Raw genomic sequence first — 23,077 nt, 5'->3', positions numbered from 1 at the left:
CCTCGTCGCAGCCCCCGGCCAGGCCGGCCCCAAGGCCTGGGCAGAGGCAGGGCGCGTCCCCTCCCGGGTCCCGCCCGCTCTCGGCCCTCGAGGTCCCTCCTGCGCCCCCAGCCCCCGTCCCCACCGCGGCCACCACCCGCGAGGCCGGACTCCACCCCGCCGTCCGCGGCCGGAAGTGAGGGCGCCTCGCGCGCACAATGCCTGCGCAGCGGCGCGACCGTGGGCGGTTGGTCGGGCCGGCGGGTCTTACCAGTCGGCGCGAGTCCGTCAGGCCCGGCAGCGGCAGCGGCAGCGGCAGCGGGCGCGTCGCGGAAGGGCCACCTGGTCGGGCGTCCTTCCCAGTCCGTGTGTCCTGCGACCCTGCGTCTGCGGGGCTCTCCTTCCAGCGGCGCCGCGGCTTGGCGGGCCGGACGGCGAACGAAGGCCGGGCGGCGCCGCGGAGATGTGCTCGACGCCCGGGCTGCCGACGCGGGGGGCCTCGCTGGTGCTGCGGGTGACCTTCGTGGACGTGCAGCCCGAGGTGATCCCAGTGCAGCTCTTTGGGCTGGTGGGCGAGCGGCGGGACGAGTACGTGCGGCTGAGCCAGGAGATTCAGAAAGCCGCGGCGGCGGCGGCGGCTGCGCACGGCCCGTGGGCGCTGGGCGGCGCCTCGGCTGCGCCCGGCGAGCTGTGTCTGGTGCAGGTGGGGCCGCTGTGGCACCGCGGCCGCGTGCTCAGCCAGCAGGCACAGGAGAGCCGCGTCTTCCTGCTGGACGAAGGCCGCACGGTCACGGTCGGCGCGGGCTCGCTGGCGCCCGGGCGGAGCGAGTTCTTCCACCTGCCGTCGGAGGTGCTGGGCTGCGTGCTGGCCGGCCTGGTGCCCGCAGGCAGGGGCAAGCCCCAGCACTGGCCCGCCAGCGCCGTGGACTTCTTTAGCAACCTGCAGGGCAAGGTAGTGCACGGGCGGGTCCTGGACGTGCTGCTGCTCCACCGCCTGGTCCTCCTGGAGGTGCCCGGGCTGTACCAGCAGATGCAGGAGCTTGGCCTGACCCGCCAGGTGCCTGATGGCCTCTTCCGCTCACTGATCAAGCGCTACCTTAAGGCCACCACGGCGTTCCTGGGCCCTGGGAGCCCGGTCTTGCCGCGAATCCCGCCCAGGCAGAAGCAGCCTGGCCTGGATTACTTCTACCCTCAGCTGCAGCTGGGCGTGACGGAGCCTGTGGTGGTCACCCAGGTGTGCCATCCTCACCGCATCCACTGCCAGCTCCGGAGCCTCTCGCAGGAGATCCACTGCCTCTCCGAGAGTATGGCCCAGATATACGGGGGTTCCCCGGGGACAGGGGATGAGAACTCTACCTGTGTCACCTGGGAGGAGAGGGAGGAGAGCCCAGACAAGCCGGGCTCTCCGTGTGCATCCTGCGGGTTGGATGGACATTGGTACCGGGCGCTTTTGCTTGAGACTTTCCGGCCTCAGCGCTGTGCCCAGGTGCTTCACGTAGACTACGGAAGAAAGGAGTTGGTGAGTTTTAGCAGCCTTCGCTACTTGCTGCCTGAATATTTTCGAATGCCTGTGGTGACCTACCCTTGTGCTCTATATGGACTCTGGGACGGTGGGAGAGGCTGGTCTCGGTCACAGGTTGGTGACCTGAAGGCCCTGATCCTGGGCCAGGCAGTGAACGCAAAGATCGAATTTTACTGTTCGTTCGAGCACGTGTATTACGTCACCCTGTATGGAGAAGATGGGATTAATCTTAACTGTGTGTTTGGAGTACAGTCCTGTTGCCTGGCTGACCGATTCCTTCAGAGCCAGAGGATGGAGGAGGAGGAGGAAGCAGAAACAGCTTTTCAGTCTCAATCTCCTGCTGAGAAAGTGGATGAAGAAATTTCGCTCCCTGCCTTAAGATCTATCAAGTTAAAGATGAACGCCTTCTATGACGCCCAGGTACAGTTTGTTAAAAATCCCTCGGAGTTTTGGATTCGGTTGAGGCAACACAACGGTACCTTCAGCAAACTGATGAGGAGAATGTGCAGTTTCTACTCCTCCGCCAGTAAGCTGGATGGGGTTGTTTTGAAACCTGAAGCCGATGACCTCTGCTGTGTCAAATGGAAAGAAAATGGCTATTATAGGGCTATGGTCACCAGATTAGATGACGAGAGCGTGGACGTATTCCTCGTTGACCGAGGCAGTTCGGAAAGTGTGGACTGGTGCGACCTGAGGATGCTGCTCCCTCAGTTTAGGCAGCTGCCGATACTGGCTCTGCGGTGCGCCCTGGCGGATATATGGCCCTTGAGGGAAAACTGGAGCCAGGAGGCAATTTCCTTTTTCAAAAAGACTGTGCTCCACAAAGAACTGGTCATCCATGTCCTCGACAAGCAGGATAGTCAATATGTTATTGAGATTCTTGATGAATCAAGAACAGGAGAAGAAAACATCAGTAAGGTGATCGCTCAGGCTGGATTTGCCAAGTATCAGGAATTTGAAGCAAAGGAGAACATTTCCCTGAGTGGCCACTCACCGGGGCACATCTCAAACCGTTCTATGGCGGAGCATAACAAAATATCTGCTGCCAAGAAGAAGGCAGAACAAAAAGCCAAGCGAGATGGTAAAACCACAGCTGTTCCAGGAGTTTTGACTGACACTGCAGTTGTGATGGATGCTTCAGCTGGCCTAGTTGAGCAGGAAAAAGAGAAAGGCGTATCTGTTTATTCCCCTCTTACACAGAATTTCTTGGAGATTAAGCCAGGCTCTTGTAATGGAGAGCTAGAAGTTGGGAGTACAGTAGAAGTCAAAGTGTCTTATGTTGAAAACCCTGGCTATTTCTGGTGCCAGCTGACCAAGAACATACAAAGATTTAAAATGCTAATGTGTAGTATTCAGGACTATTGCAAGAATACAGCTTCTCCTTACCGGGGAAACACTCCTGCTTGTTTGGCCAAACGAACAGCAAATGGAAAATGGTCCAGAGCTCTGATTAGTGGGGCACTATCTTCAGAGCATGTCAGAGTAATATTTGTAGATTATGGAGACAAAGATACGGTGTCTGTGAAGAATATTTATTCAGTTAGTGAAGAGTTTTTCAAGGTTAAGGCTCAGGCTTTCAGGTGTAGTCTCTATAATTTAATTCAACCAGCTGGTCAGAATCCTTTTGTTTGGGATGAAGAGGCAATCCAAGCTTTTAGTGAATTTGTAGATAATGCATGGGAAGACAGTCTAGAATTAAAATGCACAATATTTGCCTTGGCTTCAGTACATGATGGAGAACTGTTTAACGTGGTGGATTTGATAACACCCTTCCAGAGCGCATGCCATTTTTTGGTAGAAAAGAGACTTGCGAGACCAGTAAAACATCAGAAGCCTCTGGAGGCCTCTGTTCAGCTACATTCTTACTACTATTCTACACATGATACGAAAATTGGAAGTGAAGAATCAGTGTACGTAACACATGTGGAGGACCCCTGGACGTTTTACTGCCAGCTGGGAAGAAATGCAAACATTTTAGAACAGTTGTCACATCATATTACCCAATTAAGTACAGTGTTGCTGAACTTAAAAACACTTCCCTTGGTCCCCAGAACATTGTGCCTTGCCAGGTACACTGATGGAAACTGGTATAGAGGGATAATCAGAGAAAAAGAACCAAATAAAGTCTTCTTTGTTGACTTTGGGAACATTTATTTGGTAACAGACGACGATCTGCTTCCGATACCTAGTGATGCATATGATGTCTTGCTTTTGCCCATGCAAGCTGTTAAATGTTCGTTATCCGATATTCCTGATCACATACCGGAAGAAGTTACAACGTGGTTTCAGGAGACTGTTTTGGGTAAGTCACTGAAGGCTTTGGTCATCGCAAAAGATCCAGATGGAAGACTGATTATAGAACTATATGATGACAGTATTCAAATTAATGCTAATATTAATGAGAAGTTAGGGCTACTTGGTTACAAAGGTGAGACACGCAGAAAAGGAAGTGAAGCATGCCTCTCTACAACTGCAGCTCTTGAAATGAAAAAGGAATATGTGAAGTTGTCACCTGCACAGCACTTAAGTAAATCAGCAGAGAACAAATCCAATAGCATGGTGATCCTGGGAGAACCATACAGACCTAAGATCAGCTCAGCATGTAAGGAACTCAGACTTTTACACAGTTCAACAAAGACAAACCTAGTCGCTCAATATCAGGACTCTGTGGGAAGTGAAATGAATCAAGTGCCTCCACTAACAATAAAAAAGAAAGAAGAGAGTTTTGTTGAGCCACCTCTGAAAGCCACAAAACTAAAAGCCACTCTTTCAGAGAGGAAAATGGGAGATTCATGTAACAAAGATATGCCTTTAAAATTTTCTGAGTTCCCCCAGAAGACTATAATGCCTGGCTTTAAAACAACTGTATATGTCTCTCATATAAATGATCTTTCAGACTTTTATGTTCAGCTAACAGAAGATGAGGCGAAAATCAGTCGTCTTTCAGAAAGCTTAAACGATGTTAGAACAAGACCTCAATACTATGCAGGTCCACCTTTGCAAACAGGAGATGTAATATGTGCCATTTTCCCAGAAGACAATTTATGGTATCGTGCAGCCATCAAGGAACCACAACCCAATGACCTTCTATCTGTGCAGTTTATAGATTATGGCAATGTTTCTGTGGTTTGCACCAGCAAGATAGGTAAACTTGATCTTGTTAATGCACTCATACCAGGATTGTGCATTCACTGCTCCTTAAGGGGACCTTGGGTACCTGAGATGTTAAACCATAAGGAAATGATGCATTACTTTTCCCGAAGGACAGATGAGGCTCCAATAAGATGTGAATTTGTTCAGTTTCAAGACAAATGGGAAGTTATTCTTGCTGATGACCACGGGATCATTGCAGAAGATATGATTGGCAGACGTGCCTTCAGTGGAAAATCTCAAATAGGATGCTCTACCCAAATAATTAAAGGTGCCTGTTCCAAGTCTGTCGACCAGCCAGACACAGACACTTCTGTATTTCTTAACTGGCATAATCCAAAGATGAAGGTGGTGAAAGCTTATGCCACAGTGATTGATGGACCTGAATATTTTTGGTGTCAGTTTGCAGATACCGAGACACTTCAGTATTTAGAAGTAGAAGTGCAAACTGCTGGAGAACAGGAGACAGATCAGAGAAGCTGTATCCTGTGCCCTCATGTTGGAGACCCTTGCATAGTAAGATACAGAGAAGATGGGCATTATTATAGGGCACTTGTCACCAATATTTGTGAAGATTATCTTGTGTCCGTCAGGCTTGTAGACTTTGGAAACATCGAAGACTGTGTGGACCCCAAAGCACTCTGGAGAATTCCTTCTGAACTTTTGGCGGTTCCCATGCAAGCCTTCCCATGCTGCCTCTCGGGATTTAATATTTCAGAAGGCGCGTGCCCCCAAGAGGGAAATGACTATTTTTATGAAATAGTAACAGAAGACGTGCTGGAGATCACAATATTAGAAATCAGACCGGATGTTTGTGGTATCCCTTTGGCCATTGTTGATTTGAAAAGCAAGGACAAAAGCATTAGTGAGAAAATGAAGAAATATTCTAGGATTGGTATGAGTAACAGTGATCTGCCCAGTGGGAAAAATGACCCGGAGATAAAGGGGGCTCTTGGGTTGCCCAGTCCTGATGCTGGACTTAAGAAGCCAAGTAGTAAAACACCCTATGTTGAATCCCAGACAGATGAGCTCTCTGAAATAATTGAAAAAGATTTAAACATCGCTGAAACCAAACCAGGTAAATTCTGTGCCCATGAAACTGATAATATTTTTGAAGCTTTTGAAAACCCATGCAAAGATAAAAAAGATAAAATTGGCCTTGAGATGCTAGAAGGTCAAGTGGAGGGCCGTCTGGTCGACAAAGCCAAGCTTGATGATGAATTCCTTGTTGCAGGACTGAACACACTGTTGCCACCTGCCAGTGAAGCCAAGGAGATGTTGGAACTGAATTCACTGGAGGTGCCACTTTGTCCCAATGATGAATCCAAAGAATTCCTGGAGCTAGAATCCACTGAGTTACAGCATTCTCTAGTCAGGCATGAGGACAAAGAAGAGATGGGCCTGGTGCCTGCCACTCTGCCTCTTCCCCAAGGCTGTGAGCCGGGGGCCACCCTGCAACTGTTTACAGCACAGCTTTCCCTCAACGATGTGGCTGAGAAACAGCCAGAGCTAGAGTTCCCTACAGCCCGGCTATGTCTGGAGGACAAAATAAACCCTCTGTGTTCAAGAGTTAGCCAGAAAGCCCCAGAGTCCCTGTGTGCTGAGGACGCAAGGAGGTCAAGTTGTCTGGAATGTTTTGATGAGTGTGGGTTGCCATTGCCTCTGCACGGAGAGAACTGTGACCCCAAAATGCAAGTTGAAATGAATATCTTTAAAGAAGAATTCACAGAGTATAAAAACAGAGATGCCCTGGCATCACTGAACTCTCTGTTTTCTGAGGAAGAATCCGGAGATGGAAGGAAACACAGTAACACTTTACCAGGTCATGTCTCAGGTATGCTCATTTTAAAAATTTACTTTTAGTTAGCTTAGTGAAAAGCACTTATTTGTCTTAAAGGAAAGAGAATAATTCTTATTTGAATTTTTACACAGTTTATTTCGAGGGGAGGATTAAAACCTGAGAAGAGAATCAGATTTGGATTTTACGAAGGGTATTTCAAACATGGGGAAATTAAGTTGTGAAATCGATGTGAAATAATGTTTTTATGTGCTGGGTGAAATGCTGAAGTATTAATTTTGTTTTTAAAAATAGAATGCTCAAAATCTGAGTCTCCAAAAAATAATCCTAATTAAAATGTAAACAAATCATCTTTAAAATCAAGACATTCTGTTTTGGGGGTAAGGTTTAAAAACAAATAGTGTTCCTTTGCCAAGCAGTAATGTAGGCATGAGTTTACGATAGGATCATTTCAGCAGAGTTTTAAAATTTAACTGTTTTACTTCACGGATGTATCTTGCCGTTCATCTTAGACACCCTCAAACAAAAACAGAGTTGGCCCTATATTAACCAAAAAAGTTAACAGCCTTGGTTAAATATTAGAGAACATTTATTGTCATTAACTTTTTTATAATTATGTTTGCTGTTTTCTTGGATATTTAATAAGATTTAAAAGTTATCCAGAATGACACACTTTTTTTTTAACAGCAACGTTATTTATAATTGCCAAGACATGGAAACATCCCAGAATAGCAAACTTAAAAAAAAAAATGTTTTTAAAATAATCAGTGCTTTAAAAATAATCGTTTTAAAAATATTTTTAAATAATAAATGTTTTTCAAATAAACAAAGTGAGACTTTTTGAATGTCAATATTTATGATATTACGTTTGAGTTATTTTACGAAATAGAGAAAACAATAGATGAAGGAGAATAAAAATCACCCTAATCCCACCACCGAGAAAAGGCCACTGTGAATGCTGCGGTGACGTGCTTCCTGCCTGCTGTCGTTCACCCTCCTTGTGTGTGCTTACAGTTTTAAAAACCAAATCGAGATGGTACTATCATATAGTGTTGAGTCCTGCATTTTAAGTACACTTTCAAATGTTTTAGTTTCGTAGTACACCATCCTGTGGATATATTGTAATTTATTTAAATACCACCCTAGGTTTTTAGTCCTCACTGTCACATTTTGATAATAGTAAGTAACAGCTTTGCGATAAAAAATGTCTGATCACTCGTGCCGTGTTGCTTTGCTGTAGAAATGGCTGTTTATATCCACAGGCCACATTACATGTGTCAATAACAGCCAGCTTTAGGTGGTAATTCTCTGTGTTACAAGTCAGATTCAGATGCTTAAAAAGCATCACATCACTGTCGTGTTTTTTGAGGAGAGTGGTAAGGAATTACATGGGGAGGGGGCACTGGGAAAATTAAAAAATCGTATCGAGGGAAGGAGTCAGACTTAGAACACGTACCATGCATGACAGTGACTGTACAGAAATAGTCAGTGCAGATTAGGAAGTGCTTTGCGTATCTAACGTTAAAGGATTAAGAGTTAACGTGCATCGAGTCTTCCTCTCTTCAACTTGGCAGCTCAGCCAGAGAACACCTACACTCTGAAAGGATTTACCGTTGGATCCCAATGTGTTGTGTGGTCAAGTCTAAGAAACACGTGGTCTAAATGTGAGATTTTGGAAATAGCTGAAGAAGGCACAAAGGTAAGTAAAATGGAAGCCCTTCATCTCAGAGTGTACTTGCAGATTGTTAGGGAAACTTTAACCATTTTATCGGACTGGAAAATCCAGCTGAACAGATGTTTCCCTGCTCATCCCCCCTGATAATTCAATGTAGTGCAAAAATGATTTTAAAAGTTTCCACATGTAACATCCGGGTCGCTTTCATTTCCCTTAGTCCCGAAATCCCATCAGTCACTGAGTTCTGCACTTTCTACTTCTTACCCCATAGTTAAAACTTGTTATACCTAATGCCACTGCCTTGATTGTCCCTCATTCCACAACTAGATTCCTTCGAATAACCTTCTACTGGTTTACATCTAATCTTCCTTCAGCTGAGTATCCCACACTGCCAGTGGGAAGTCTGCCAGATGCAAGTCTGACTACCTCATTCCCTAGTGTAAAAGCTTTTAGATACTTCCAGCATATTGTGTTTTTCCTGTGGTCTGAAAACCATCTGTGTCATAATCACCTGGTACATTTCTTAAATGTAGATTCCTGTTCCTTGCCCTGGCTGGCTGGCTGAGTAGTTCTGGAAGGATTTGGGTTGTGCACTCTTACACCATTAAAATCTGAGAACCACTGGTCTAGAGGAGAGAAGCCAAGCTCACTAACATGCCAAAGGAGGTTCTCTGGGGCTGAGCACCCACGTACCTCTCCAGCCTTAGGTCTTACTCCATTGGGAGTAAGATGGACACTATAATGCTTGATTTCTCTTATATATACTATTTTGTTTGCCTTCCATGATGTATTTAATAATGTAATTCTATTTGCCTGTATTCTGTTCCCTACCCAAGCTGGTTAATTTCCACCTGCCTTTAAAAGATTAGCCTTTGCCTCTTCCAGGAAACATTCACTAGCTTTATTTCCTCAATGTCCCTCATTGCTTCACCCCTCTTCCCCCGAAAAAGCTTTATATCCATATTATATTCCTGTACCTCCTGCTGCAGAAGTCTGTACATTGTGTTATCTGCTTAGTGGCGTGTTTCTCCATCACATTTTGAATTTCTCGAGATCTAAATTTTATCTGTGTTTGACCTCTAGGCATAGATACTCACTCAGTTGGAGCTGAAGTACTGGAACTGTAATATTAAAGTTTAACAAAATCATTTTAATTGCCTTTTAAAGTACTTCATTTTTAAAAGGATTGCTATGTAACTGTAGCATAAATCAGATTTTGGAACTACCAGTTTTTATTAATTTTTTTTTCTCTTGTAGGTTTTGAACCTTTCGGATGGTATGGAGGAGGTAGTGGACCCTGAGAATGTCTGGAACGGCATACCCAAATTGGACAGGAGTCCATCTAAGGTATGAGCGTATGCAAATAGCAGTTAACAAGAGTGTTCTTCATTTTGAAAAGCAACTTGAACTTTTCCCAAAGCCTTTGTGTTTAGGGGGAAAAAAATACTAATATTGTAATAACAACAATGGAAAACAGCAATAACACAGTCAATCTTTCTGGATTTTTATGCCCAGTATAATCTTTTCCGGAAACTTTATTTGATAATAGGTACAGTGTGAGGACCAAAACATTTTTTTAAATCATTTCTGTAGGAATAACCCCCTGTAGCAATTAGAATATTCATCTGTCCCCACTCCCCCTTTTTGGAGGATGTGAATTTTGTCGTGGTAGCACCCATGTAAATAATTTTCTTCTTTTTGTGTTTCTTTCTCAACCTGAGGTTTTTCTCTTCTTGTTGCAGAAAGGGGGTCTGGAGGTGACGGAGAGACTTAACTGTGGATCCACGGATGTGGCCAGTCAGGAGCTGCTTGTACAGCAAGCGGCATCTCACCCAGACCAACTGAGCGAGACGATTCAGAGCGTGTAGTCACGGGAAGCTGTCACTTTTGAAAACTTTGATGCGCGTTGAAAACCAAGCAGGTCTTGGGCCGCCTGCGCGGTGCATCCCCAGTGCTGTTGCTGTATATACGGAGCTGGGATGCTTTCCTCTCCCTGTAAATGTGTTCTCGTTTTAATCAGTTGGGAGGATTTATTTTGCTAAACAGTTGACTAACACATGACTCACATTTCAAAAAAAATACTATTTTGGTTTCTTTTGCATATAGTGTCTAGTGTTCAAAATAGAAAATTAGAGGTTTTCTGACAAGTACGTGATGCTGCTTGGGAGGGTGGCTTTCTTAGCAGTAATTCAGAATTTTTGTTTAGTTTCTGAAGCTTTGCCCTTCTGTCTAGCTTTGACTAATATTGTTTGAATTTAGAAGTGTACTAATACGACACAAGATTTGAATAAAGTTTATCTTTAAAGAGATAGCGGTCTCATTTCATTGAAGAGGAAACAGGATTCTGGAATACCTGTGGATTGTAGACTGTCTGTAGTAATGGAACGAACCACAGTTCTCCAACTGGGGGAGACATCGTAGCAGTAAATGTCAGCGTTGATGCGTTAGACACTCAGCCGGTACTTTAAATGCATTTTCTCATTTAATCCTTGATTCTGAGGTGCATATTAATATTATCCATATTTGATAGGTAAGAAAATTGAAGCGTCTTAGAGAAGATTAAATAACCTGCCTCAGGTCAAAGAGCCAGCTAATCTCAGAGACTTAATCAAACCTAGACCCATCTAACTTTCCAAACCCATGCTTTTAAAACACAGTTTTGTGTAGGTGACAGTATGCAAAGTATAGACTTGGCTTTAGGAAACTGATCTTACTTGACATGTGACCCAGGCAGGTTATTATAACGTCATTGAGCCTTGACCTTCCTCATCTGTAAAATGGGGATAATAAAACTTTTCTTGCAGTGTTTTTAAGATTAGAAGTCATTTATGTAAAGTGCCTGAAAAAGAGTAGGCATTCGATAAATAGTTTCTTCTTTTCCTTGAAAGATACTCAGTATGCACGATTCTAGGTTACATATTTTTTTAAACCTTAAGTCATTGGATCCTGTCAGCAGGTATTTTCTCCTTTTAGCATCAGCCTGTGCCACCAACCAAGGATTTTAAAGAGGTGCTGTTGAACGGGACACCAGTACAATTGGAACAGTTATCCATTTCTCAAATGAGTAAGATTTGCTACGGGAGAGCGGGGAAAAGATGTACATGTAAGCCCCTGAACCCTGATGGGAAGAGTGAGAATTAAGACCCTTAATTGGGTATCATTTCAGTTAGTAAAAAGGAGACGGTTTTGCATTAAGCATCACTGAGGTTAGATGAGTACGTTACTTGTTCCTGGGATAATGCCCAGACAAGTTTGGCTCATTCATGTCGGAGCTATCGATGTGAGTTCATTACTGGGAGAAAAGGTCAGAGAAGATGCATTAGGACCAGTTTATGGAAAGCCTTCCATTTCATGCTAGGGGGTTGAACTCCCTATTAAAATTTTTTTTATCTGAACAGCTATAGGCTAGGAGAAATCACATTTCTCAAAATGAGTGATTTTGCACATTAAAACTTTAAGATAGGTCTGAGTGCCACACCAGGAAACACAATTACTTGTAAACAGGGCAAAAGGGGTAGGGATGGAATAGTTAAGAGTCAACCAGGCTTGCTTCTAAGTACTAATTATCCTCATTCACACAGGCTGCCATTAAACTTTAACTGTGGAGAATTCATAGGAACAAGACCACACTTAGACCAGAATACTTAACTGATGAGTGGCATACATTTTTATACCCCTGGGGAAACAACATATTTTCCACGACTCTCAGATGCCTAAGTACAGAAATCATTAAGCTACCTTTTTACGTCTGCTTACTGTGTTCCCCTACCCGCACGACTACACATAAAATTAAAATCATCCATGAAATAAAACGAATGGGAAATGAAGCAGTTAAAATTATGTCTGAAAGCTGCTTATCCTCCGCAGCTCTGAGTGAGTCAGTAACATGTGGTGGCTGGAATCCTGGTCCTGTGTACACACCTCTCTTTAGTAAACAGAGTGCATCAGAGAAAAGCCACTAAAGAAAATGCAAAAGAAAAAAAATGCCAACTTGCTTTCACCTGCTGCCTTTGCCTTATCACCAATATTCTCATCTGTCACTCCCCATGCAGACATTGTACAGGACCCCCAGTCCCACAGGAGAGCAATGGCTTTATTACCCGCTTGGTCTAATTTTTCTCACCACGACCAAAGGTCAAAGGGAAGTGCTGGTAAACCTACCTAGCACACCGTGTTGCTAAAACTCAATTCTACTCACCGTAGAAAAAAGAGGCAAGAAAATCTATTTTTAGTATTTTTTTAGGGAGTGTTAGGTCACTGTAACACATCTTCGGTGGCATTGTGCCTGTTTTAATAATATACTTGCTCATTAAAGTCTCGTAAAATCAGTTGTTGATTTTGACACCAAAAAATGATCATTTTAGTAAAATTAGAATTTAGGCTGGTATGATTTTTATATGTAACCTTTCTTTACATTTAAAGGAGAAAAAAATCTCAATCCAAGCTTTAATCACTATTGTGGTATAACCTACATTTTGAAATACGAGTTATTTGAGAAAATACATTATAATCACACACACACACGCTCTTTTAGACAGTTTTTAAATCAGACTTTTTAAAAGCTCTTTTAATCTAAATCCTATTTCTCTGTTCCTGTAGAGTTCTGCAGAGTGGCATGTTGGTTGGTTGTGTCAATGTTGGTCCCAGGAATAAGATTAGCATCTTCCCCTTCAATGAAAGAATCCCACTGATTAAAATCTTTCTGAAGTCCTGTAAAATATAAATGTTAATAAACATAGTAAGCTTTCGAGAGCGTTAAACAGCTGAGTGCCTCTAGGTGGCACCCTCGCCTCACAAATTACACAGACTGCTTCCTGACTCGGGACGAGGTGTGCCTTGAGCTGCCAGGTGGCAGCCACATCTGAATGAAAGATGGGACTGGGACACTGTGCTGTGTTTAACGTCAGCATGGAAGTCCACCCCAGTCTCCACAGGGAGACGATCAGCTTTAGCACACAGGCTTGCTGCCTATGATGTAGAGTAAGCAAAATTAAATGTCTCAAGTTTTTGTTTTCAAACTGATGTACTGCTACGTTCAGTTGTAAACCAACTGGAAACAGTTAAAATGGGACTAATGCTGAGTTAAGACAGACAGTTTTGTCCTCAGCATCATCTGGTTTATGAATACTAGTTCTTACCTAAAGAATATGAGTTTCTTACCTAAGTGCTTTTGCAAGAATGCTAACGAAGCTTTGTTGCTGAGACCAATAGCTACATTTGAATCTATGTCTCCTTTTAGTGTGAACATGCATCCAATGATTTTGCCCGTGGCAAAAGTGAAGTCAGCAAAATTCTGATGGACTGAACCCCTGAAAGAGAAAGGAGACATTTGCAAATCACTTTGACAGAGTTATTTCTGTAGTTAGGGTGCAGATGCTGGCCTGGTTGGCCTATTTCCCAAAAACCAAGGAAACAAAGCTTATAGAACTGTTCTCCTGAGATGTACTTGCGGGTCACAGGCTGCTCATTGAGGGGTCCTACAGTATATATTCATCTTCCCCTCTAAATAAATAATGCAAAGATTCCTGTCTTACTCGGCGTCTTAGTTTTAGAAGAGACGATGCCAGCTTTTTAGAGGACTAGATTACTTCCAATTTGAGAAGATGGAATGTGTTTTGTGTTGAAGGGGCTATAAACTCAGCCAGAATTCTGCTTCCTTTCCATCACACTTAACTTATATCTATGTGCTGTTAGCCAAAACACTTTGCATTTAAGCCTTGGATTAAATACATCAAAAAACAGACAAACAAAACTTTGCCTTGTATTACTTAAACTGTAAGCACCAGCTTACAAAATTGTAGCATAAGGTCTGACTCATAGGAAACATGCAATAAATATTAATGATTATAATTACTGTTATTATTAAACCCATATTGTTCACCTGTGGTATGCCAACCTTTAGTTCATGTTTTGTATACAGTGATTCCAGTTGCTTTTCTATAGAATCTATCATTCTTGGTATAATTTCAAATGCATTAGATTGTTTTTAAAAAATAAAATAAACCATTAAGCACCTTATAAATATCCCTTATTGCTGAACTTTAAATTCACCAATAGACTAGCATCAAATAGAATGGCCATTATTTAGTGTTCATTTTCTACGACCCCTGGGGCATTTGGTTCTCTCGCATTTTTTCTTCTGTTTCCTTGCCATCCCACCTCCCCGTCCTTCCCCAACTACTCTGCTCTTCACATCCTCGAGATTTCTATTCTTAGACCAATTCTCTTCTCCCTCTGCGATCTCATCTCCTCCAAAGGTTTCATCGGTAATACACAAATTCTATACTTCTCCAGTTTGTGGCCAGACATCTCTACCCAGAAATTCCAAGGTGAAAACACAGCTCTCCAGCCCCACCCAGTACATGTCTTCCTGCTCACTTCGCTGCTGCTTATAAGCAAAGCATCATTCTTTTAGTTCTCTCTACTCAAAACAGAGCCCCCGACTCCCGTTCACTCTTCCCCATGTTCCCACCCAAACTCGAGAGTCACAGCATAAAGAAGATATCCAGAAGCAGGGTCACGAGAGAGCTTCATATGGCAATCGCCAGGTCCATCTACTTTAAAAAGTTACTCTTTTTAAAATGAAACCTTTTGAGTAGTGTTAATATATGTGCTGTATTGCTGGTAATTAAAATTTGCATCAGTATACACCCTACTTTTATCTAAATATAAAAGCGAGCCTACATGTTTTTAGGACTAGGGCAGAGGGAAGTATTCCATCATTAAGTCAGTCTAAGAAAGAGAAAGAAAAATATCATATGATATGACTTCCTTGTGGAATCTTGAAAAAAAAGGACCCAAATAAACTTATTTACAAAACAGAGACAGACTCACAGACACAGAAAACAAATACGGTTATTGGGGGAAAAGAGGTGGGGAGGGATAAATTGGGAGTTCAGGATTTGTAGACACTACCTGCTATGTATAAAACAGATAAACAGCAAGGTCCTACTTTATAGCACAGGGAACTATACTCAATACCTTGTAATGGCCTATAATAAAAAAAAAGAAAAGAAATACATATATACAAATGAATCACTATGCTGTACACCAGAAATTAACACAACATTGTAAATTGACTATAGTTCAATTTTTTTAAAAACTGCAAACGCACTTGGAAACTGAGATTATCTAATACTCTCCCTTATTCAAAGCCTAAATAACAAATTGAAGAATTCTGTAATTTACCAAATGATATCTGTTGATCGTTTAACCAAGCTTCTGTTTCAGATGATGCAATGTCACTTACTAATAATACTTACCTGATTGTAATCATTTTTCTTTCTCTATCAGGCAAGTAGCATTTTTTCATTTTTTTGATATTAGAAGGATATTGGAACCGTTCCGAGTTGATAAAAAAGAGGGGCTGAGGAATCCTGGAACAAACTTCCTCACCCACTGGAAGCATCCAGGCATCCAGGGCAATACCACACCTGCAGATGTTGGTCGACAGTGATCAAAGAAGGCTGGTTACACTCTGGCCCGCATACAGGAATTTCTAATAATGCTGCAATTCATAGACACACACCACAGCAGTTCACTATGGGTTATCTCATGGCACTGCAGAGGTATCATACTTCAGTGTGAGAAGGGGATGTGATTAGCTTTATAAGGTAGCAAACTTGGAATTATATAGTCATTTTCTTTAGGAGGCATTTAAGAATTGCAACCTTTGGAAAAACATAATATTTATAAATCTTTATTATTCATTTTTTATCTTTCAAGGTAAATATTTAAATAATTAATTCTTCAAAATTGTGGGGCTTCGGAAAAAATACCGTACATGCACTATTGCCCCTGTGTTTCTAGTCCTTCTGGCCACTGTCGTGTGTTCATTACACCTTTTTCAGGGTAATAATTGGACCCATTTCTTTATGTTTAGAGGTGTTTCACCTGGAAGAGTGTCTGGGGGTTGTAGAAAAAGCATATGGAGCAGATCCTTTGACAATGTAACCAACTTTCTTTTTAAAAGCAATTTATCCTATGTTTCTTGGCCTTTCAGATACTCCATTCTATGTGCTAAAAGAATGAAAGAAGAAAATCCCCTTATGCTGAAACAGATTTTAAGAAACGTGAGATGAAGTTTCACGAATGATCCCACCCACATTCTATGTGGTTGGCTCGACTTGACCTCATCAGTCTGGGAGGAAGTGGTTCAAGAAAGAAAATTTTTCTTCAACTTAGAAGACTAGGGTCCAGACTTCCACCCAAATAACTATGTAATTTTAGCCCAGGCTCCATCTTAAAAATGAAAAAAAAAATTACTTAACAATTCCCTGGCTATCTGGAAAGTCAAGAAATAGTGTAAGACGACAATCTTATTTTACAATCATATCACAGATAAAATATATATGTAGACATAAACTTCCAAATGAAAATGTTAAGCCCGTAGGCAGGTTAAAAAATAAGGAGAAGAAACAGATAGGGATGGGAAGAGTTCTCAGTAGCAAGAGCAGATGGTTTCTATTTAGGACAATTCATATAGAGGACTTTATGGAGGCAAAAGAACAGACGTGTAAACTCCAAAAGACCTCTCCCTCACTAAGAATGTGATAAATTCTCTCTCACGTGTGTGATCACCCCACCACCACCGCCGCCACTTCCGATAACTCAGAGTCCTCTTGCTCAGCCTCATTCTCTTACCTGAATCTCTGGTCTTCACTCAGAGTTTGAACAACCGTGGCTCCACCAAAAGAATGTCCCATAACTGCTATTTTATCCTTATCGATAGTGTCCTATGTGAAAAAACACGATGTAAATTCATCACTATCTTACAGGTTGTTCAAAGAATTGGCAATGATTTTATGAATCATAAAATTATTATTTCACAGCATGGTTAAGTACTTTGATTTTCTTTAGAAATGTATACACTCACATGTACACATACACACATTTAAATATACACACATACAAATGTATACAAACATATATGTGCACACACACACAGATGTTCATAACAGTTCAGAAGTGAACTTGGTGGTCTTCCTCATCACCCACCCTTGAAGCATCGACATCCCTGCTGATTTCTCCCTCTTCCCTACTCCACATGTATTAATTTGTTCATCCCCTGATTTATTTATTGAGCGCCTGCTCTGTGCCAGGCCCTGTAGTTCATTTTCCATGAGCTCACAGTCTATTAGGGAAGAAGGACGTTCAGACACATGATGCAGATGGAGGCACTGGTGCCAAGAAGCACACATGACAGCGAGCCCAGTCTAGGATGGGTAGCGGGCCCCAAAAAGCTTCATGGGGGAGGTGATGCCAGATTAAGCAGGACTGAGTCACGGGAACGGGGTGTCAGGTCAAGGGGACCACACGTACAAAGGCATAGACACAGGAGAGTGGCTAGTTGAGGGGTGCAACTGCTTCCGTGAGTCTGGAGAACAGACCATCACCTTAGTTCTTCCTCTCCCCTGTACCCCATCCTCCACACACACTTTTGAGTCTTTTTTCATGCTGTCGGTTCTGATACCCTTCCACCCTCCTCCCAACATTCTGTCCAAAACTTTGGACCAGTGTTTCAAGATCAAGCTCAAAAACATGCAGGAGCCACCCAAGAAAGCACAATACTTCCACCAGCGATGTTAAGTTGAACCATATGAAAAAGGCCATTTTTGTAGGTCAAAGCTGGCTGTCGGCAATTTCTTATGTAGTTCAACCTAATGCATGCCTCACTGCTCGAACACATTCTGGTACTTTAAAAAAATTTTTTTAAATTTTTTGCAGCCCTTTAGAATGTTGTACCTTGTATTATAGCAGTGAAACAGACAATAAAGAACAATTAAGAAGTACAGGCCGGGGGAAAATGGCTTTTTTTTAAAACTCACCTTCAGCTGTTCCACACCAAACTCTAAATCTAACACATTCTTCGCTGGCTTTCCCTGATCAAGGTCCAGAATCCAATCGAGAGCTTGAGAACACTCCTTTGCTCTTTGCCGCACCTAATGTGATGATTCAAAGAAGGAAATGACACAGTAAAAAGTTGTAACACTTACTTGAGTTTGTGTTAAGAGGTTGCAGATGGGGAAAATGTTTGGGAAAGGACTTTGCGATCAGTGATTAGAACCCAACCTAGCATAATGACCTGGGCACCAGCTTTGCAAGTAGTTAGAGCTTAGTCCAAATCCTGGCTCTGTTGCCTACCCACTGTGTGACCTCTGATGATCTACTTAAGCTCTCTGAGCTTCCATTCATTGTATAATAATGCCTACCTCAGTGAAATGTGGGTATCATTAAATGCAATAACCTATGTCAAAAGCACCCACTATGTAACTCAGCACAGAGGTGGAAAACAATGTGCTTTATTTCATTTAATCTTCCTTAAAGCCCTGGGAGAAAGATACTGTTATTATTATTTTGTAACAAATGAAACATGGAAGCAAAAGAAAAAGAGTAAGTAATTTGTCCAAGACTATCCCACTGCAAAGTGTTGGCACCAGAATTCAAATGTAGAGCTGGATTCTAAGGCCTGGATTCTTAATACTATTCCATACCACCTCTTTGAAAAGAAGTCTTTAGTTCTAATGCAAAAGAATTCTGAATATTCACTGTCATCTTCTAGGATTTTGATGTTGGTCTTTGTTTTTACTATGATCTAGATATTTCATTAAGGGGATTTTATTATTCTGAGAATCTTGACAGACCTCCTGGGCACGGGAAGTAAGGGGGCCTAGGGGCACAGTCCACCATATGTAAAATGGAATTAACAAATGGCATCGTGGTGCGGAGAGGTGGCCTCGTGGTGCAGGCAGGTGGCATGGCGCCACCTCTCCTCTTGCTGCAACCCACCTGCCCATTTCGTAGAGGAAACTCCTCGTCCCCTTGTTTTAGGGTTCTGATATAGAGCCAAGTCTTGTTCCCTGTTTCTGCAGCAGTTTGGTCCCTGAAGTAGTAAGTCGCAGATGCAGATTCGTCTCTACGATGCAAACAGAATCCGTCACTTATACTTGCTCTTTCTCTCCATCTCACCCGTGTTCCTTGTCCCCATCCTTGAATCTTTCTGACTTCCCTTTCTTCTTCTAGTCCACATTTTTTTTAATCAAAGAGGCCCAAGGGAGTTCTAAGAAAAGACATTGTCACCTGTAACAATCCACTCCATCCTCACAATACTGGGAGGCTGTGGTGTTGAAATCCCACTCCTGGAATCAAATCCCAGCACTGCCATTTACTCTCTGTGTGGCTTCGTGCAAGTTACTTGCCCTTCCTTAGCCTCATTTTCTGCCTCCTTGAAACAATGATAATGGTGACCATCTTCAAGGGTTGTGATGAAGATGAGAAGAGATGGTGTATGAACAGACGGCACTCAGTAAACACTCCAGAAACGTTAGCTGTTTTTTTAAATACTTAACAACCTAACTCAGTCTCCTTTTTTTTCTCATCATGTAACCATCGTTGACAATCCTACCAACATTTTCCACAAACTTCTATGAAAAACAGGACTCAGCCACATAGCAGAAGACATACCTGTGTTCTACAGCAGCGACTATAAACCCGTAGGATGCCAGGTCAATGCCAACAGCAGAATAAATAGTCCTTCAAAACAAAAAGAGGAAAGCAATCATCTGTCAGTCGAGGTCCACTAATAGACCTGGGAGGATTGAGGCTGTTACACCCCTGAGGTGGTGCCCTGGGGCAAAGCAGAGAGCTGTGGTTCCCAAAGAGGGCTGACATTACCCCTCGGTGGGGATTTGACCACGTCTGGAGGTATTTTCATGATCATGAGTTGGGGAGGGTGCTACTAGCATCTGGTGGGTAGGGGGATGCTGCTAAACACCCTACAGTGCACAGGACTGCCTCCCACAACGTGAAGTTATCCAGTCCAAGATGTCAGTGGTACCAAGGTTGAGAAACTCCAGTGCAGTGGTTATAAATATTGCCTTTGAGAGTTCTGGATTTTAATCTTGGCTCTGCCACTTGCCAGCAAAGTGACTTGAGGTGATTACATTACTCAATTTCTGTCCTCACCTGTAAAATGGGGATCATAAAGCCTTTCTTTTAGAATAGTTGCGAGGTTTGGATAAGATAAGGTAGACTGCAGGAAGGCAGTTCTGTGTGATGCTTAAGAACAGGACCTGCACTCTGACCACTGCAGGTGTTTGGATCCTGGGTGCCCGACGTATCAGTTGTCTGCCTTGGATAAGCCACTTAGCTTTCCTCTGCCTCGGTTCTTTATCTGCAGAAGGGTGACTCTATAATAGATTGGTCCCTGGGGTGATTACTGTAAGGATGAAGTAAGTTGACACATTTTCGGTGCTTATACCCATTTCTAAAATAAGGTAAATACTAAACACACGTTAGTCGTTATGTAAGTGGCGGGACAGGGTGAGACAGTTAACAGTCATGTGCCGATAAGCAACTATGTTTATAACCCCTCCACGTCTCCATTCTGCTCAGTCTCTTCTCCCATCATGTGTTCAATAGGAAATGCCCACAGAGAATAAAAGGAGACAGGTGGGAACTACGTCATCTACCCTGGATGATGCAGGACCAGCTCAGGAAGGGAAAAGAGCCTGGTACTGGGATCAGCGAAGCGTTTCTATAAAAGGCCAGAGAGTAATTACTTCCAGCTCCACCGTCCATACGTTATTTGTCAGAACTACTCAGCTCAGCACAAAAGTAGCAGAGACAATGTGGAAAATGAGTCAGTGTGGCTCTGTTCCAATAAAACCTTGTTTACAGAAACAGGCAGCAGGCTGGCTTTGGCCCTCAGCCCCTAAGATGCCAAGCGCTGATCTGGTAAAAATCAGGTAACCAGCTGGACCACAGCTGAAGACCTGGAGATGATTTCTTTTTGCAGATGCTCCCCGACTTCCTTCCAGCTAAAAGCCACCATTTCTGTTCTGAAAGTCTTACGATCCTCTGAGGTGGAAGACGGTGGGGTGGGGGCAGTTGAGAAGCTGCAGGGAGAGAGTGGACAGGGTGTGATGGCCGCAAGAGCGGGCCCCTCAGACATCACAGCACAGAGACCAGAGCTGACAAAGACCCCAGCCAGCTCCTGCCCCTGCGGGTCCACCACCATGTTCGAGTGAAAGCTATGCTTCCGGATGGGCTGGTCCCAGTGACTGGACACGGTGTGGGTTTAACACAGACCCTTTCCTGTGAGACGCAGGACTCCTTTGATGGGCAGCTCTGGGTCGAGCACTCCCTCCGTCAGCCTGGCCTAGTCTTTCTTAGAACATGTTGCCGTCTGAGGCTCTTCACACCCAGCCCTTCTCTGTTTTCCATCTCCTTCCCAGGTGTCCGGCCGCATCACGGTCTGAAGTCTTTTCCCATCTTCTCTGTTCCTTCCCTTCCACCCTTCACAGGCCTTTCTCTCAATCAATGGCTTTCACGGCTAATCCAATCATGATGTCTATTTCTCAGAGGACCTGAACTAACACAGTGGACTGTTTTGAGAGTGTACATACACAGCCAAAAATGCAACATGCTCTCTCCTCCATGGTAAAGCTGGCCTCCAAGAGCCAGAAGCAGGAAAAGACAGGGCTAGGACTGATCAATAAATAATAGCTTGATAATCAGTAACAGATCGCAGCTAATTCTTGAGGCACACCAACTCCTCCAGGACAGGGGCCAGCCTGACACTCCAAAATCTGCTATCCCTCTTTGGGGACAAAAACATGTATTCAGTCCTTGATCCCTAGAGGCTAAAATTGTTTAACCTGTGAAACTTTACCTGAAGGCTCCAAGACCATGTGAAAAAATGATTAGTGGGTATTTTTCACCAGTCCTCAGAGGGGAATTCCAGGCTGCAGGAGTTGTCATTGAACCTAGACAGCAGCGGGAGATTATAATGAGTGCTTTCTCTGACTTGAATGTTGCTGGTTAATTTAATGTGCATCTCCACAGTGTAAAATCCTGACCCATGAAATTTATGTGTTTGTGCATTAAGAGTAAACTCATTACAAAGTCTTCTGCTAGAGATCCACCAACCAAGGGCCTGAACCATGCGTTTTTCCTAAGACCACAGGGTCATCCATTATCAGTTCTCACCGCCAGGTCTGAAATTGAGGTGGGACATTTTCCTACTTAGAGGTGTATTCAGGAAGGCTGGTACTTATCACCGATACCAGATTTTGGCAAAACTTCAAAGGAAATCTGAACCAAACTACCAGTAAACCTCAGGAACATTAATTTCACTGAGACCCAGAACCTCTGAATCAGAGACTCCTCTCATTCTAACCTGACCGTGGTCAAGAGAAAGGTGGAAAGACCTTTGACTTCACACTCAGATGTAGCTTTGGACGCAGCTCTAACACTCACTTGCTTCTGACCTTGGGCAAGTTCAGAGAACTCTCTGACCTTCAGACTCCTCTTCTGTAAAATGAAGGAAATGATATTGACCTCATAGGGGTTTTGTGAGAAATATATTTAAATACGAATATGTGTAAAGGGTACCTATCCAGTTACCTAGTAAAGGGCTCAAGAATGGAAGATACTGTCTTTTCCTTCACTTCCCACTTGTCATTGTCATCATTACCATCCATCATTTGTGTTTCGCTTTCTCATCGGCAAATGGAGGTGTGCTCATCGGAAGTGAATGTGATGACAGCTGGGGAAGTGACTTAGGTATTACTCAGCACCATAACGGTGTGTACTTACAGGGTTTTCATCATTTCTATCATAAAGTGGTTCTTAAGAAAATTCCAAGGAGATGTTTAAAATGAATGCCGAAGGTTACAGGCAGTTTTGAGGGAGAATTCGAAGACATAGTTAACACCAGCCCCACAGTAGTGTCTGGTCAGACAGATAAGGAAGAACAAATGAGCATCAGTGAAATGCAGACAAATGAAGTGATGAAAGCTCATCAGATGGTCCTAGGGAGAAAGGTTGGCCCCTGGGGGTGGGCGATGGGAAGGAGACTGAGATCCCTGTTTATAATGAGTAAGAAACAGCTTTCACTCCTTTGTTTTGGATCTGGACAGTCATGATGGCTTCAGCTTTCCTTCCCTTTTTC

General features: G+C 43.3%; 2 protein-coding genes across 9 annotated transcripts in view; one reads left to right on the top strand and one right to left on the bottom strand.

Moving 5' to 3' along the window:
* Positions 1 to 427: 427 nt before the first annotated feature.
* On the top strand, positions 428 to 10,433 carry TDRD6 (tudor domain containing 6). The gene is made up of 4 exons (XM_072944859.1): positions 428 to 6,485; positions 8,024 to 8,148; positions 9,382 to 9,471; positions 9,867 to 10,433. Exons 1-4 carry the CDS (start codon positions 443 to 445, stop codon positions 9,990 to 9,992), a joined length of 6,384 nt encoding a protein of 2,127 aa, XP_072800960.1. The 5' UTR covers positions 428 to 442; the 3' UTR covers positions 9,993 to 10,433.
* A 2,123-nt stretch (positions 10,434 to 12,556) lies between these two features.
* The window catches only part of PLA2G7 (phospholipase A2 group VII), a 28,469-nt gene continuing 17,948 nt past the window's right edge, over positions 12,557 to 23,077 (bottom strand). For 5 of the 8 annotated variants that reach the window (XM_072944862.1, XM_072944861.1, XM_072944866.1 and 2 more), the window contains 9 exons: positions 21,797 to 21,890; positions 20,898 to 21,020; positions 19,588 to 19,656; positions 18,913 to 19,039; positions 17,952 to 18,065; positions 16,768 to 16,859; positions 15,387 to 15,557; positions 13,285 to 13,433; positions 12,557 to 12,834 (listed from right to left, as the gene is read on the bottom strand). In XM_072944862.1, the coding sequence (XP_072800963.1) occupies positions 12,704 to 12,834; positions 13,285 to 13,433; positions 15,387 to 15,557; positions 16,768 to 16,859; positions 17,952 to 18,065; positions 18,913 to 19,039; positions 19,588 to 19,656; positions 20,898 to 21,020; positions 21,797 to 21,890 (1,070 nt within the window). In that variant the 3' untranslated portion in view covers positions 12,557 to 12,703. The remainder of the gene's footprint in view (positions 12,835 to 13,284; positions 13,434 to 15,386; positions 15,558 to 16,767; positions 16,860 to 17,951; positions 18,066 to 18,912; positions 19,040 to 19,587; positions 19,657 to 20,897; positions 21,021 to 21,796; positions 21,891 to 23,077) is intronic. The other 3 variants (XM_072944864.1, XM_072944868.1, XM_072944863.1) reach the window with 2 other exon arrangements.

Source organism: Vicugna pacos, chromosome 20 (assembly GCF_048564905.1).
Source record: "Vicugna pacos chromosome 20, VicPac4, whole genome shotgun sequence".
In the NCBI taxonomy this organism is placed as follows: Eukaryota; Metazoa; Chordata; class Mammalia; order Artiodactyla; family Camelidae; genus Vicugna; species Vicugna pacos.
The sequence above is the reverse complement of the archived record's forward strand: the minus strand, read 5'-3'. Positions and strand labels throughout refer to the sequence as shown.